The following is a 17,965-nucleotide window of genomic DNA, read 5'->3' as shown; positions in this document are numbered from 1 at the left end:
GTTTTTATAAAAATGTTTTAGAAAATGATTTATTTATAGTTTATGTATGAATGTTCTGCTTGTATGCTCGTACACCAGAAGAGAACATCAGATCCGATTATAGATGGTTGTGAGCCGCCATGTGGGTGCTAGGAATTTAACTCTGAAAGAGCAGCCAGTGTTCTTAATCCCTGAGCCATCTCTCCAGCCCCCTAGAAAAACATATTTTATTACTATATGTGTGATACTTTGCTTGTATGTATGTCTGTGTACCACATGTAAGCAGTGCCCCTGGAGGCCAGAAAATAGCACTTAAGAGCCCCTGGAACTGGACTTAGAGACGGCTGTGAGCCACTGCGGGTGCTAGAAATCGACAGGGTCCTCCTGGTTCCAGCTCATGGTACTATTAGTATGTGGTAGAACTTACAGATGTGGTGTAACACGAGGGCCTGCTTGTTGGGCTTTCTGTCCTGCCTACATTGTATACACACGTGAAACCATCCAAAACAAACAAACAACCCAACAAAACAGAAAAGAGGGGCCCGGCAAGACAACCCAGTGAGCATCTGAAGGTGCCGCGGCCAGGCCTGACGACCTGTATTACAGAAGCAGAGAAGAGACGTGGGGAAGAAGTCCAGGACTACACATGAGGGCCTTGGCACGTGTACACTCACACGCCCAATACACACAAAAATAATAAAAAATGACCAGTTGATTTTGGTCTTTAGATTTTAAGCAGAACACTGAAAGGAAATTCAGTTAAATTTATGACAGCTTGAAAATGTGTTGAGAGAACTTCATAGTTACCACATCTAAAAGCTGAATTTACTGATATTTAATAATGGCTTAGAAATCCATCGAAGTCCTGCTTTTTGAGGATGGGTATTGATAAGCTTAAGAAAACTGGACACGGGAGTTGGAGAAATGACAACTCAGTGGTTAAAAGCACTGTTCTCACAGAGAACCAGTGTTCGATTCCCAGGACCCAAGTGACGATCACAATATTCCGTTCCAGGGGATCAGATACCCTCTTCTGTCCTCCATGGACTCACATGTACATGCAGGCAAACACACACATAAAATAAAATACATAGTTCTAAAAAATAAAAATATGTTTAAAAAATGGGATATATTACATCTAGAAAATCACTTCAAAAATTTTAGGAGACCTGGGGTGAGATCTATGGGAATGTATGTGCCCAATGTTCAATGCTTGGGTTTGATTTCCAGCACTTGCAGAAGAAAAAGACCTTTAGGAAAGCTTAATTACCTAAGTTAATATCTCCTTGCCCTTGGATGCAGGTTGTATAAGTTTACTAGAATCATGATAGGGATCAAGAAACTGGTTAAGTTAAAAGTGTAAGGAAACAGGCTGAGTGGTGTCGGTGTAGAGCGGTGGCAGAGGCAGGCATATCTCTGAGTTCGAGGGCAGCCTTGTCTATAAAGTGAGTTCCAAGACAGCAGGGCTACACAGAGGAACCTTGTATCAAAAAACCCAAAAAGTAAATACATAAATACATAAATAAAAGCTTAAGGAAACCCTAGATTTTCCATTGTGGCATGCTGAATATTACTTGAGAAAATCTCAGTGCAGGCACAAACTGCATAATTATGATTCCATAACGGTGGGCCAGGAACAAAACAGAGGTCCCAGAGATGACAACAGAACACAGCAAACTCCCACTGTGTGGCGGCACCACAGACACCATGACATAGAACACTGTATCACGGTGGGAATGGTGCCTGGGGGCAGAGGCAAGCTCCAGAGTCCAGGGCCAGCCTTGGTTACAGACAGAGTCTGACCACAGCTTGGGCTACACAAGACCTGACTCTTAAAAACAGAAAGGATAAAAAGGAAAAAAGGGCCAGCAAGATGGCTCGGGGCTAAAGATGCTGGCTGTGCAAGGCTGGGGATCTGAATTCATTTCCTGGAACCCATGGAAAGGAGAAAGGAGACAACAGACTCCAAAGTTGTCCTATGACTTGCACTCACATTCCGTGACATGTGCACCCACGCATGGACATCACGGACACACACAAATAAAAATAAGGTGAAAAAATATTTTTATTATTTTAATTATGTGTATTTGGAGGTAGGTATGTGCACACAAATGCAAGTGCCCGCAGAGGTCAGAGGTGTGAGGTCCCCCTGGAGTTGGGCTTACAGGCCAGTCTGATGTAAGGTAAGCCACCTGACGTGGGTGCCGGGAATCGAACTCTGGTCCTCAGGAAGAGCAGTACGTGTCCTTAACCACTCAGCCATCTCTCAAGCCCTAAAAATAAGGTTTTAAAGAGAGAAAAACGGCAGGAGCGAAGGCACTTGAGAATTTTACTTTGTAAGGAACAAAATTTATTCTAAGTTACCTAGGCCTAGGTCAGGATGACTTCACAATCTTGGCTGGTTCCTCTTAACTTTCCCTGGAGAGTCTTCTAGTTTTGGAGGCTAGAAGCCCAAGTCACGTGATGCAGATTCTTGGTGGGTGGGCCGGGCTTCTCTGGCCTTGCATGTGGGGTAGTCTATTTCTGTTGCTATTTTAGTTGTATTCCTCCTTATGCAACTTCACTGTGAAACAGGATGCTACACTGTTGCACCAGCAGCTGCCTAGGATCTATCTGGTGTTTCTCGTTCTCTTTCTTTTCTAAAGAGAGCCTCTCTATGTAGCCCAGGCTAGCCTGGGATCTGTCATTCTGCCCCACCTCCTTAGAGCACCACCACATTCAGACTCACCGTGTCTTCCTGGCTTTTTTCCTTAACCTGTATGTATGCATGTGTGTTGTGTGTGCGTGCAGATACATATGTGGAGAGTTTTGTGGAGTTGTTTCTCTGCTTCCACTGGGGATCAAACTAAGGTTGCCAGTCTGGTGTGGTAAGCGCCTTTACTTCCTGAGTGATTTCACTCTTGACTGCAACTGAGGTCACGTGGACTGAGCCACCTGGTACCGCCGGGGTACGTGCACGTAACTCTAGGATTCTGCATAATAAAAACACCCAATGATGGGTTTCACAGAAGGTGCGCTCAGTAAGTAGCCTATGTGTGCGTATTCACTCAAACATTACCCTAACAACACCAAATGGGGGGGGTCACGGAGAGTGGGCGCATCTAGATGGGGGTGGGCATCAGACTGAGAGCCAAACACACTACTCAGATTTGGGGGTCACCAAAGCAAAGCCAATTGCAAAAGTAATATATACCATAAATAAACATAACTGCCATAGTCCCGCTCCCAAGAGAAGCGTGTGTACATGAAGGGCCCCATTTGAAGATGAAGCCTCCTTCCAGGATGGCATCACCCACCCTTGGTTTCGGTCTCGTAGTCTCGCTTCATGTCTACCACGCTCACGAGTCCAGGGAGCCTGGTGCCTAGAGAAGTCCATCAGCATCCATCTGACCCATGCCAGCCAGACTACTACGTGGAAATCAAGGCAGGGAACAGCTAATAGAGGCACCATAGCCCTGTCTAATCTCCTCAGTATGGCTGAGGGACAGGGGCAAAGGTGGGGTTCTCAGATCCCCTTTTATGGCCACTGCCCTCCAAGGAATAGCTTATCACATTCAGGCTCTGCTAAGGCCCATGGAGCCTTGCAGGTTCTTCCAGCTAAGCATCAGGCACACTGGCCCTCAGTGATGGTAAGTGCTCCTGTGGCTCTTCCACTCAGCAAAATGCTATGGGCAGTGTTTGATAGCTTCACCCAGTGAAGTCTGCTGGCTATAGCGTGTGTGTGTGTTGGTTTTTCAAGACAAGTTTTTTCTGTTTAGCCCTGGATGTCCTGGAACTTGCTTTGTAGATCACGGTGGCCTCGAACTCACAGAGATCCCACCTGCCTCTGCTCCCTGAATGCTAGCACTAACCATGTGCATTACTACACCCGGCCAGTTATGTTTTAAGTCTTTAAAAATGACATCCTCTGGGCTGGTAAGATGGCTCAGCAGGTAAAGGCCCTTACCAGCGAGTCTGACAGTTTCATAGTGGAAAGAGAGAACTGGTTCATGCTACCCTCGACCTCCACATACTCACTGTGGCATGCATGCACCCACCTACCCACTCCCCACACACTAAAGGTTAAAACAACAACACACTCCGGGGGTTGGAGAGATGGACTAGCCGCTAAGAGCTCTTGTTGCTCTTGCAAGAGGACCTGGGTTTGATTCCCAGTACCAACATGTTGGTGCACAACCATCCTTAAATTCCACTGTCAAGGGATCCTTCACCCTCCTCTGACCTCCAAGGGCACCAGGACACACAGACATACAGCAGGCAAAACATTCATACATTTAAAATTAAATAAATAAGTCTTAGAAAAAAATGCCTTCTTTAGATACAGATACCCCATCATTGCCAAGTGTAACTTAATTATAACCTAAGAAACTACAGTAATAACAAGTAACTATAAAAGAATGCTTTCTCTTTAGAAAAACAGAGGACGGTCTGGTGGTGGTGCCGCACAAATTTCATCCCAGTACTTGGGAGGCAAAGACAGGCGGATCTCTGAATTAGAGGCCAGCCTGGTCTACATAGCAAGTTCCAGGACTGTGAGGGCTGTCACACAGAAAAACCCTGTCTCAAAAAAACAAACAAAAAAAGGAAAAGAAAAACAGAGAACTGGATTAATTCCCCAGGGTCAAGACAGACATGAGACCCAGTTCTGGGCTAGTTCCCCAGTCACTCTTTGGAAAGGGCCCAGTGGCAGGAAGCAGGGGAGCAGAAACACAAAGAATTCAAGAACTCACTCTTCCCCACCCCCATCTGGCTCCTGTGATTCTCTTTCAGTGCTAGGACTGCACAGACCTTCTGTGCGCGGTTCTCTTGCAGCTGAGTCTCGCTGCCCTCCCGGGTTTTCTGATTCAGACAGGTGTAGCATTCACAGTACCCCCAACTGATCCCCTAAGTCTCTCTCTTTCCCAGAGCCTCTTGTACAACTGGGATTCTGTAGAAAACACAGGCAGGGGCAGAAGTCCCAGAGGTCCTTGGGCTCCTGAATTCCCTGAATTCTTGGCATTTTGCATTTCCTCTTGGGAAATAATAAAATCATCTGTTTATACCTTCTGGCAAACCCGTTCAAGTCCATTATCCTGTCCCATGGTAAAGTCTGTCCATTTAGATGAAAGGTTTGTTCCATCACCAAAGGATTTAAGGAGAGGCTGAGGGAGGACTTGGAGGATCCTCTGGCTCCTTCACAAGGAAGACATTACTGGAACAGCCCTTTTCTCAGAGTGAGGAAATAAGGTCGAGAGGGTGGTCTCCCTCAGTGAGGAAGTAGTCAGGACAGAAGGAGCCCAGAGCCCCCAGAAGTGTCTAACTCCACCTCTCCTGGCCACCAGCCCCTGGGAGTTACTTATATTAGACCGAGTTCTCCAGAGAAACAACCAATAGATGTATGTGCGTGTGTACAAGGGGGAGAGAGGGAGAGGGAACTTGGTTTATTTTAAGGACTTGGGTCATGTGATTGTGGGGGCTGGCAACTCTGAAATCTGTGGAGCAGGAGGACAGGCTGGAGGCCTACCCAAGACCTGGCATAGCTGTCTTGTTTCTGCCGCTAAAGGATGTGTGGAGGCAGACTCTTTCTTTCTCAGGGGCCTGTGTCTTTTCTTGTAGGACTTCAGCTGACCGAACGTGGCCCATCCATGTTGCAGAAGACAATGGTCTTTTTAAAACGCCATGTCTACTGATTTACATGCTCCTTACATTTAAAGACAGCTCCAGACACATCTAGACTAATGGCTGAACAAAGTGGGTGTCACAGTCTAGCCGAGGGGACACAGAAAGTTTGTACCACAGTGAAATGACGGTCTTTATCACGTTAAATCTCGACAAGGCCAAAGCCAAAGCCAAATCTCCAGTATTTGGGAGGTTCTTCTTCTGGGCCTGAGAAATGACTCAGACTAGATGAGGAACTCAGTTGGAATCCAGCTCACTCCCAGCTCCAGAAAGGGGAGGGATCCCTCCAGGACCCTCGGCTGGCTGAGTAAGGCCCTGCCTGAGTGGAGCTCAGCTGTCTGTCACTCTGGACAGTGGGAACAGTCTCAGGTGCTCTTCCTGAGTGCTTCTCAGCAGGAATCATGGGACATTACACCCCAACCCCCACCAGCAGCCAGGTAAAATCGTCCCCACACAGCCCTGTTCCTCAGGACCTGATGCTCCAGGATGGTCCAGAGATCACTGCCACCACTGCAGCAGCAGCAAGGAAGCAGCTATCAAAGCTACAGGAGGAGGCAGTCATGGTCCCCAAGGACGGGAGGGACCATCACCTGGTTTCCGGAAGGCTCCTGAGCGTGCCCACCACTTCCATGGACACTGGCAGGGAGGAAAGAAGTGAGTGAAGTAGAAAAGAAAGAGGTGCAGGAGGGGGAACGGCCAAGGTCTAGGCAGAACCCACTACAGTTCTGTTCTACACCTGTTCTGATGGTGGTCCTGGATCTGTTGGCCTTTTGACAGTTTCCTAGCACAATTTCTGGCTGCTGGAAGCGGGGTTCAGTGATAGTGTAATTAGCAAGAAACCGGCTCTGGGCTTGACTGATAGCAACACACACACACACACACACACACACACACACACACACACACACACACACACACTCTATGCCGGGGAAATTGTTTGAAATCCCACCCTAATGCCTTCTTTCTCCTTTCCAGGGTCCCTTCCTCCCGAGGTCCCGTTCTCCAGGGACCCTTCTTCTGTTCATGGAATTCATGGGGCAACTTCCCGATGAAACGTCCTACCCCATCCAAACCATTTTTACTCTATCATCCTTGCCGATCTCCAGGCAGCAAAAGCCATTCTTGAGAGGTGGGAATTCTTGGAAAAGGTAACTTAGACGGTTTTGTGTCTGAGTTCCCACATCCCAAGCCAGCCCCCTCTGGTTCTTGAAGGTTGATGGGTCTGCAGCTTCCTGGAAACCCCTGGGCAAGTGTGCTGCCCACCACTGCTCCAGGAGGACATGAGCGACTCACATCTACAGCTGGGAATAACCAAAGTTCAGCAGACTGGCACAACCCAGAAAACTGAATGGGCTGGGATTAGAGTCTGGAGGAACTGGAATTAAGGACATGGTGTGGGGAGCACCCAGACTGAAGTTCCTTGGGACTGTTACAGGGAGAAATAAATGCGGGCAGTCTGGGAAGAGGGGAGAGGATTCCTGGACCCTGGCAGTCTGTGAGCGCTCAGTAGGATGGACGGCATATCTTTGCTTGTGTCCTGAGAGCCCTAGACGGAGTCCAGATCCACTCAGGGTGTCTTTGATTCTAGCTGATGCTCTTTAATAGGTAGGAGTGTTGAGCTGTACCTCCTAGAACAGCAATCGTCAGCCTGTGGGTTGTGTCTCCCTTGTGGTCGAATGGCCCTTTCATATGGGTCGTATAGTAGACATTTACATTACCGATGCATAACAGTAGCTAATTTACAGTTACGAAGTAGCAATGAAATAATTTTGTGGCTGGGGGTCATCACAAACGCGAGGAACTGTGTTAAAGGGTCTCAGCACAGTGTTAGGAAGATTGAGAAGCACTGCCCTGAAGAGTCAAGAGGCCGATGGCAGGCGCTGCTTGAGACGCTTAAGTCAAGCTCTGGCTCCTGTCTCATAGCACTGTTCTTGCCTTTTCCCCATTGCCCTCTTAGGTGATCTGAGAGGCTGTGCTGAAGGACTTGGTAGAGGGAGTGGGGCTCCCGACCAGCCTCAGCTCATAAAGTGTGAACTTCTACACATGCTTACCAAGGCTGCTCCTACGGCAGCTATGCAGGGGAGGCTGGGTACGGGGACATGAGTGGGGCTGAATTACAATGGTGCGGACCGGGCAGAAAGCTGCCTGTGCAGGAAACCCAAGAGATGGGGACCTGGCCTCGCTCACCAAACGGCTTTAGTACTTACTACCTTCTTGGTGTTGCTGGGCTGCCAGGGGCAGAGGCACAGCTAAGCTCCAACATGAGGTCATGAGCTGTCAAATGCCAGTTCATCATTCCAGTTCTCATGGTTCGCATACTTTAGGTTAAGACATGAGGCTCTGCCCAGAGATGTGTCACCCAGAGAACGTGCTCAGGATAGCAGTGCTCACCATCTTTCAACGTCTGCCCTGCCCTTACCACTCTCCTGCTCCTGCCACAGCAGAGCGGGGTCTCTATGCCCTAGGAGGAGCTCTTCACCCTGCTCTTAGGCAGGGGACCCAAGTTACCTGTCCCCACCCAGGGAGCCTGGAAAAATGTTGCACAAGTCACTGGAAGACACAGGCTTCTCCCCGAAAAGGGGTAGAGGAGCGCCTTCTCTCACCCACCGTCCATTCTTCTAGTGAGAGAGAAAGGGTTGTTGGATCCAGGGTGCTGGGATCATAGCCAGAGTGGGGTAAGGTGGTCAAGGAACCTATCAGAACTGCCCTGAGCTAGCTCTACCTGGTGCAGGTGGTGGGGGAGGGGGGGAGGAATAGAAAGCTTTCTCAAGTATCCTTTGCAGCCCCAGCTTGCTTGCCCGCCTTCCTTCCTTTTTTTCCCCCCTCCTTGAGACAGGGTTTCTCTGTGTAGCCCTGGCCATTCTGGAACTAGCTGTGTGGACCAGGCTGGTCTTGAACTCAGAGATCCTCCTACCTCTGCCTCCTGAGTGCTGGGATTTAAGACGTGTGCCACCACCACGTGCAACCCCAGTGCAACCCCAGCTTTCACGCTTATACTACTGAGGGGACACGGGGGCGGGGCGCTAGGTGTGTTGTGACTACCATAGGTCACGGCAGGAGAGGTGCTGGGCTGGACAGGTCCAGGGTGAGAATTCAAACTGTTTAGGTCTAAGAGTTAGGTACCTGTCCACAGCACTTAGGGAGGGCATCCGGCTCCGCTCCTGCCCAGGAGACAACCTGAGGCTCAAGCTCAGAGCTCCATGAGGCACAAGATACATAGGCAAACTTTAGAAGTAAGAACAGGTAGGGGGAGTCATAGGCTCCACCTTCCAACAGGCAGTATAAATAGGGGCTTCCTCCAGACAGTGAACTTAAATGGCCAGAGATTTGTGGGAGGTGGGGGGGGGGTTCTCCCTTTGAGGTCCTAACCCTTGCCTGGTGTCCCTCGGTGGAGGAGGGGTGTCTGAAGGACCTTCATGGGCATACAGTGAGCCATGGAGACATCAACTATGGAGCTGGGAAAAGTCCCAGATCAGAGGACCCAGCACAGCAGGTGAGACAAAGTCCTAGTTAGAAAGTGGCAGGTGGCTTGGCTCTCTGCAGCTGAGCCAGAGCGTCTGCGAGCATTTATAAGCCCCACAGGGAGGAGGGGGGCATTCAGTGGCCAGTGTACCTGTGTGAACCCCAGGCCACTCTCAATCAGAAGTAAGTCAGGGGCTGGAATCATACATAGCTCTTATTGGCCATCAGCCACCAAGGCCATTTCTGCTCCTTAATCCTTCCTAGAATGAGCACCCTGGCCCAGAAAGGCCGGCTCCGATTGCCAGCTAAAGCATCCATGCTGCATGGCTGAATACATATGCCTGATACGACCTCTTGGGTCCCAGCCACCCTCTGTGAGACAGGGCACAATTGTTGCTGGGGCCTTTCCCACCAGGCTGAGTACTGGAACCCCTGTATCTGGAGCCGCTCCTTGAAGAACAAGTACTCAGTCACCGAATACATTAGTCCAATTGTTCTTTTTCCTTTTTGCTCATCTATATCTTCGTATTTTCCATAATGACTGAATACTGCTTTTTATAGTATATTTAAAAGCCTACTATTTTTACTTTAAATAACACTATATTAGTCCCACATTTTTTTTTTCCAAAGGAGCATGGTGGCATACAACTATAGATTCTGTCTGAAAAAAAACTGTCAGATACTTAAGGAATTAAAAAAAGGCTAGAGATGCAGAGCAATTGGAAGAGTGCTTGCCTAGCCTAGATGAGACCCTGAGCTGGATCCCCAGCACCGCACAAACCGGGTATGGCAGTGTAGCATGTGCCAGTGATCCCAGCACTCAGGAGGTGGAGACAGCAGGGTGAGAGAGAAATCCAAGGTCATCTCTGGCTCTATGGAGTCGAGCTGCCTTATATGAGACACTCCGACTTAAAAAGAAGACAGAGAATGTGTAAGTGAATGAATGAGTGAATATGATTCGTGGACTAGGAACCCACAGAGACTGCATCTCCAGAGGTTGCTCGCCCTGTCTACACGCTGCATTTCCATCTAGACAACTGGAACAAGTCAAGACCCCTGTGTGTCTCCTAGAACACCCTCCAGTTCTCATGGCTTCCTGTGTGTAGGGTTGGAGAGGTATAGGGAAGTCCACCAAACTCAGGCAGACTAACAAGAAAGATTTGTTTTGTTTGGAGACAGGGTTTCTCTGTGTAACTGCCATGGCTAGCCCCAAACTCACAGAGATCCACCAGCCTAAGGTGTGAATCACCAAGCTTGGCTTAGCTTTATTTTTTTTTTTATTTTTTATTCATTTATTTATTTTTTTGGTTTTTCGAGACAGGGTTTCTCTGTGGTTTTGGAGCCTGCCCTGGAACTAGCTCTTGTAGACCAGGCTGGTCTCGAACTCACAGAGATCCGCCTGCCTCTGCCTCCCGAGTGCTGGGATTAAAGGCGTGCGCCACCACCGCCCAGCCTTAGCTTTATTTTTTTAAGATAGAGGTTCACGTAGTCCAGGCTGGTCTTAAATTTCTAACCCTTCTCTATACACCTCCCCAGCGCCGGTATAAAAGGCATATGCCACCATATCTAGTCCCGAGACATCCTCAAAGTCCGTTTTTTTACCCTGGGAAATCAGAGATGCTAAGTGGGGAGAGACTCAGAGAGACACAGAGGCTCAAAGAGAAGCCACAAGAAGCAAAAAGTAAGCCGGGCGGTGGTGGCGCACGCCTTTAATCCCAGCACTTGGGAGGCCGAGGCAGGCAGATCTCTCTGAGTTCGAGACCAGCCTGGTCTACAGAGCTAGTTCCAGGACAGGCTCCAAAACCACAGAGAAACCCTGTCTAGAAAAACCAAAAAGAAAAAAAAAAGAAGCAAAAAGTAGAGTGTCAGGAAGATGGAGATGAATACGGAGGAGACAGCTCTCCGGGTGAGCAGGGCGTTTACTCTGCTTTCTGCTACTGTGACAAAATGTCCCAGGCTGGTAATTTATACAAAACAGAATTCCAGGTTTATTGAGACGGCAGATCTGAAGGTCAGATAGCCAAGCATAGCATCTGAAGAGGCATTCTTACTGTATTGTACCAGTCTCGACTGGGAGACAGGGCAAGCATGTGCCAGATCAAGCCACCAGTCTGTCATAGGCATCCTCATGACCTCATCTTACTGTCATTACCTGCCAAAGGTCACATTCCCTATATACTATCATCACAAATTTGGGGGTTAGCTGTGCAACACAGGATCTTTGGGAGGTCACATTCAAACCATGGCACATGCACCTCCACCTTAAAGTGAGTCCGCCTCTGCAGGGAAACACACTTGGGTACTCCCAGGTCTCAGCTGGACTCCACATAGGATAGACATACTATCCTGGTAAAGATAAAGTTAGAAACATCAAAATGCCACATCCCTCTGAGCAGCAGCTGTCGGCGGGAACTCCATATGGTTGCAGCAGCCAGGAGTCTGAGCTAATAAAAGTTAAAAAAAAAAAAAAAAGGAAAAAGCAAAGCTGGGAAATGCTCCCAGAGAGCCACGTGGGCACCACTCGGTCGGGATGGGTGCGGTGGGGAGAAAAGCAGGCGCTGTCAGAAGGGTCCCGCCCCTCTTCAGCATGCCAAGGTCTCATCTTCAATTTGAACACTTAACTCCTTGAGTAAATGACTGGGCCCTTCCCCCTCCAGCCCTCAGCAGGAGAATGAGGCAGAGCAGCTAGGTTTCCTCCCCTCTGCAAGCAAGCATATGCTGAAGCCCTAACCTCCCAGCTGGGGCTTTCAGGACAGGCTAATGTTACAAGGATCCTGGAACCAGTGCCCTTATAAAAGCATCCCCAAAGAAGCCTTTGCTCCTGCCCACAGGAGGGCACTCAGAACCACAGCCCGGGTCTACATCAGATGCTGAACCTGCTGATACCTTCATCTCGGGCTTCTAGCCTCTGGATTGTAGTTGTTGGTCAGCTAGTGAGCCTCTGGTATTTTGTTCTAGCAGCCTGAAGGAACTAACGTAACTGGTACAAACACAGCCAGGACGATCTATAGCCAGGACCAGTGAACACACACAAATACAAGTATCTGTGGATATCCCTGTGTGCACCTGTGTTTTTTCACATAAAACCTTCAGACCTGTTCCTGGTGGGGAAGGTGAGTCAGATGGCTGCCTGAACTCTCTACTTAGAGGAGGGAACTACGTGAGGGATACTAATCAGCTGGCGGATCTCTGTGAGCTCAAGGCCAGCCAGGTCTACACAGGAAGTTCCAGGATAGCTTGGACTACAAAATGAGATCCTGCCACTGATGCCCCTAGCCCCCCTCCCCCCAAAATTGAAAGAAAGAAAGAAGAAGGAGAAGAAACCCAAACAAACAAGTCTACAAGGATTTTCTGAAACCTGACCACGTGTCAAGGTACCCAGTCTCTGGTTTCAGTCCCAGGAAGGCGCACGCAGAAAGGATACTCGGGGAAGGATGGTCTGGCTTCACTGCCCTGCACATCAGAGGTGGAGGCCAGGACATGGCAAAAGCTCAGAAGATTTAAAAACAGCTTCTGGTAATCTCCAAAAAGATGGCATTTGTTCCAATAGGAGGAACCCCTCCTCTGCCCCACCAGATCACAAAGTCAGAGAGCTAGCCTACTATATGCCCTGTGGTTAGTTTGGCCACTGGAGGCCAAGTGTCTCTGGCAGCCGTGGAAAGCTACAAAGCAGGTCCCATCAGAAGCCTCTGTACCTTCATCCCTGGGAGTGCCTGCATGCAGCCCAGACAGACTGGTAGAGTTCAAAAAGGAAGGCTCCTTTGTGAAGGGAATATATGCAATGCTGCAGGAGGCAGCCAGGAAAGGGGGGGGGCACCATCCCAGCAGGCTTTGCTCTCCGCCTGCCACCTCAGCAGAGGCCCCAGACTACACCTGCCCAATGGGATCCTGTGGTGCCAAGGCTGGGCACCATGCCACTCTTCTCTCCAAGAACACCTCAGCCTGGCACGATGCCAGGCACAGTCAAGCTTATGGCCATTGGGGATTTCTTGGAAACTGACATGCCCAGAAACCTACAAGCAAATGCACAGGATCTGACAGCCATACCGGCAGTCTGGTAAGCAGATGCAGGGCTGAAACAGGGCATCCACGTGCTGTCTGAGGACACACCTCTATCGCACAAAGACTCAGTAAGGACTATCACAAACCGGAAGGTTTTCTTTCTTCTCTTTTTCTTTCTTTCTTTTTTCTTTTCTTTTTTTTTTGTTGTTTTTTGGAGACTGGGTTTCTGTGCATAGCCCAGGCTGCCTGGAACTTGTTTTGTAGACTAGGTTGGCCTCCAGAGATCCACCTGCCTCTGCCTCCTGAGTGCTGGGATTAAAGACGTGGGCTGCATTGCCCGGCAGCCTGCCGGTTTTTAATACTGTATCGTGAATACTGGTGATGGTGGGTCTCTCAGTAAGCATATGACCTTGTCTGACAAACAAGAGGTCACGGGGGAGGGCTACAGGTGACTAAACACCTCACACTATGGTGGTCCTGGGGTGCTGACTAGACACCAGAGCGTGGGCTGACGTGCCCAAGAAGGGGGCCTGTGAAGATGACGAGCACACGTGGAAACAATTCCAGGCAGAGGAAGAATTAGAGGTCCTAGAGGGGACCTGCCTGCTCAATGTACGGTGGCTCCCTTTGGCGCACCTTAGAGATTCTCTCAGGAGGGATAGGGAAGGGAAAAGATGACCTTCAAAGGTCACTGTTCCACCTCTGGGGCAGGAGTCTCCAGTTCCTCTTGGGTCAGTGACGTGTGTCATGCTCGAGAGCCCCGTGTTCTTGTTTGTGTTTGTGGGTGTGGTTTCTGCTCTCGGGCATAGGAGGCCGGTCCAGTCCTGCCTTTCTGGACAGCACCCAGGGACGTGAATCCAGGCCACACTGAGGTCCTCAAGGCCAGTCAGGCAAACAGAGGAACAGCTCTGCCAACTACGGGCAGGCCAAACCAGCATTAAACCAGCCAACTTTCTCCCTACAGGGAAGTGGGTGCTAGGGTTTGGAGAAGCATCTTCAGAGGCCACAAGTCTCTAACTTGTGGTACTCTTGGGAGGTTGTGGAAGTTTTAAGAAGTGGGGACTCTTGGGAGGTCCTGGGACCCTGGCGCCTTCCTCTCTAATTCTGCTTCCCAGTCACTACGAGGTGAGCAGCTTCCCCAGCCACACACTCCCTGCCACGGCGTACTGCCCTGTCACAGGCCCAGATGACTACTACCTGAACCCTCTGAAGCTGTGAGCCCAAACAGAGCCTTGCCCATAAACCGATCACCTCGGGTATTTCGTCATAGCAGCATCTGACTAACACAGTTGAGATGCTGCTGAACTCAGAGACGGGCCACCTCAGCGGGTAGCATGCCAATCCCTCTTACGCTGCTGCTCCCTGAAACAGGACAACACGTTCTGGAATTTTGGGGACAGAATAGAAACTGCAGGGCTGAAACAGTGACAATGCCACCTTCCATGTGGTCCAGCATTTATCTTTCGTCAAACCATTCCTTCCCCAGGACTCCTTACAGACGGCAAGTCTGAGCCCCCAAACCCACGATGGTGGACAAAGGCCGAGGTGAGGGGCGTGATGGGGGAAGGGTGGGGGAATGGAATCTTTCATCCCCCAGACATCTGTTCCAGACTGCTTCAGGTTTAGGCCTGAAGAGAAAGGCCACATGACCTTGCCCCTAGCCCAGCTATACCCAAAGTAGGCCAGATTCTCCAGGTTGCCATGAGAACACCTCTTGATTGGCAGTGCCAACAAAATTTCACACACTTTATCACACTTGCTCTGCTCAGTACCCAGGATCCCTCTTTGGGAAATGAGGAAACACAACTCAGGAGGTTACCACTGGGCCCAAGGTCACAGTAGACTGAGGACCAAAGGCAAGCCACGATCATTGGCCCCAGCCCTTTCTCAGTTCACAGTGTTCCTAAAGGGAAGGGATGGCTCTGGGATCCTTCAAGGCAACTGCCTGGCACGCTGCCTGCACCCTTTAATCGGTGTGTGAGGCCTTGCCACAGAGGATAAGCTGGAGAGTCTCCAAGCGAGGAAACACTCCCAGAGTCCGCCAAGTGGCACCGGCAGCCAGAATGCACTAGCTCACCGTGAACTGCCCGTCACACATGCTTCTGGATTATTTCTATATGAGAACCGCAAAGCCGGGGAAACGGCGGTCTGAGACAGAAGCCGTGACTGCAAACGTGGGCTCTATAGGTGGTGCTCACATGCTCTGGGCACCTCTTCAAAGTCTTTGCAAGGTCAGGTGCGTTTGTTCGAGGAGAGGCTCTTCTGGAGTCTCAGAAAGATCAAGGACTCAATTCCTTGAGGATCACAGGAGTTACAGACCAACGCTTTCTCTAACCCTGCATACGCTCTGAACACACAGAAATCCTGTGTCAACCCCTAGGGAGTCGCTCAATTGGAAGAATGTTTGCCTGGTATACACAAGGCCCAGAGCTCCATCTCCAGTACCGAAGAAACCGGGTGTGGTGGTTCATGCTTATAATCCCAGCACTTTGGGGTGAAGGCTGGGGGGATCAGAAGTTCAAGGTCATCATTGGCTACACATTGAGTTAGAGGCCGGCCTGGGACATATATGACCTTGTTTCAAAAAAACTCCCAAACCCAAACATTTAGTGCCAACATGTTAACTATAGCAGAAAGTACTATGGGCATGGGGGTGTTCAACGCTCCTGCCAGGAGAAGACGAAGATGAACTAAGATGAAAATAGGCTCTGAGGGGAGAGCCACTTCAGACTGCAGCACAGATCTGCCTAGACATTCTGATAGTTGGTTTCAGGGTCCTAGAAAACACCCTTCTCATTTGTCACAGGCATTTGGACATCCCTGAGCTCCACTCCCACATGCTTAAGGCCAATGACCATTTCCTGGAAGGGCCCTGAATCCACATTACAGGCAACACAGGGCGGCTCTCCAGGTCCAGGGCCCTCATTGTCAGCCACAGAGCAAGAGAGCCCCAGAGAAGGGGGAAGTCTAATTAACCCTGCCTCCTCCCTTTAGCCCTCCCAGGCCTGTGGCTGGAGAGGTGCCAGAGAGCCAGAGGCACACCAGCAGAAGACCCTAAAGGAAGACGCCCTGGTTCCCACAATGCAATGTGTGATTCTCCCAGAGACCCAGAACATCAGCCTCCTCCGGTGGGCTTCTCATCAGGGCTTGCTCCTTCCAAGCTTTCCTATTCGTCAGAGTGGCATTCCCAGGACCGGGGAAACAGCATGGGATCTGTACAACCCTCTTACTGACTACTGTGCAAATGGTTTACGATGGTCTGGAAAAATCCATTTTCTGTGTGAAAGCAACAGAGTGACCATGCAGGACATACAAGGTTGGCTTCTAATTTTCCAAAAGACAGAGAAGCACACATCACTAAAGTTATGTGGTGTAGAATGTCATCTTTCTTTGATGATTCAACCCAGGAAGAGTACCTGAGGCTCCAGCAGCCTCTGGGGCATCGCTGTGGACGTTGTTGGGGAAAGCAGAGGCAAAGGTGGAAGCCTTACATCTTCCCAAGTGCCCTCTCCTCTACTTCCTTCTCTTTCGCCGCCGTGCACACCTTAGGAACAAACTCCAGAGAAACATACGGGTGTGAGGGAAGCCATGGTACAGAATCCAGGGAGATGTGGATCCAATTAGAGATTCTGGAAGCTCCGCCCAGGAAGTTGTTCGTTCCTACAGCCTCTTCCATCAGTAATGGGAAAACCTCACAAAGGTCAGCTGAGGTTCTCCCTCCCCTATCGGCAGCAGACTACTGGGGTCCTTCAAAAATACAGGGTCTCTGTGAGTCTGGGCCCCAAAGCCAGACCAAAGCAATCTCATTACTGTTCTGCAGAGAAACTATGCGCCCTCCCTCCCCTACCACTCAACAAGACCCTATAGTACAGGCTATGGCCTTCCCCAAAAGAAACAGAGAAAGAAAAACAAAAACTGAGAGGCGGGTGACAGCATCAGACCTTGAACTGAGGGAACTGACCAGCTCTCTAGCTTGCCCCTAACCAGTGGTGAGGACAAGGCTGAGGCACAGGGAGCCTCCGGTCCTGCTGGTCAAAAAACCAAGCCTCGCTTCATTCCGGCCACGACTTCGGTAGCAGCTCATAGCCAGGACCAGCCAAAGTTAGGGAAGGTGAAACTACAATACAAAATATCACCAGGTGGCAAACGACCTAGGGACTGAAATCTTACCAGTTCGAGGGACATGCCTCAGAAGCCGGCTTTAGCAGAAAACTGCACAACCCTGGGGACCCTTGGAAGAGGGTGATCGGTAGTGGGCAGAAAGGAAGAAGAGAGCCCTGGCCCAGACCAGGCGTGCATCTCTGTATCCTCTCTCACCAACTATCCCTGGGGACCTGTGGAGGAAAGGAGCAGGGACAATGGTCCAACAGGTCCCCTTTACCAGCCTCGCCGGGTCAGCCTTCCTTGCCCTAGCCTGAGGCCCCAAATTCAGCGGGAACACAGAAGCACCTGCTGTCACATCGCTCCATCCCCCGCCGAAGGGAGACCCTGGGCGGTGCCGCCGGGCGCTCTTGTGTCCCCCCGCCCCCCATGCCGCACCTCGCAGGGGCGGGGCGCTCAGGTAGCCGCCGCGCCTCCCCCCCCCGTTCCCCCTCTCCGCGCTCACCTGGCGCAGGTGCTGCAGCAGCGTCCCCGCCTCCTCCCGCCGGCCCTGGCGCACCATCCGCAGCAGCTCCTGGACCATGCCGACGCGCCGGTGGTAGGGGGGTAGCCCAGCGCCCGCGCGCCCCGCCTTGTCCCCGGCACGCAGCAGCAGCGACGCCCAGAAGTCGGGTCTTTCGCGGCGGGGGCCGGGCGCCGCGCCCGGGCTGGCTCTCTCCGCCAGGCTGCCCTTCGTCTGCCGAGTGCCCATCCCGCCGCCCGC

The 17,965-nt window shown here is 50.6% G+C and overlaps 1 protein-coding gene across 1 annotated transcript in view; it reads right to left on the bottom strand.

Annotated features, from left to right (window-relative positions):
• Positions 1–17,959, bottom strand: part of Lrrc75a (leucine rich repeat containing 75A) — a 41,293-nt gene extending 23,334 nt beyond the window's left edge. Inside the window, exon 1 of the mRNA XM_005349884.3 lies at positions 17,708–17,959. Coding sequence (XP_005349941.1) covers positions 17,708–17,953 — 246 coding nt within the window. The 5' untranslated portion in view covers positions 17,954–17,959. The remainder of the gene's footprint in view (positions 1–17,707) is intronic.
• Between the last annotated feature and the right edge of the window lie 6 nt (positions 17,960–17,965).

Source organism: Microtus ochrogaster, chromosome 7 (genome assembly GCF_000317375.1).
Source record: "Microtus ochrogaster isolate Prairie Vole_2 chromosome 7, MicOch1.0, whole genome shotgun sequence".
Lineage (NCBI taxonomy): Eukaryota > Metazoa > Chordata > Mammalia > Rodentia > Cricetidae > Microtus > Microtus ochrogaster.
The sequence above is the reverse complement of the archived record's forward strand: the minus strand, read 5'-3'. Positions and strand labels throughout refer to the sequence as shown.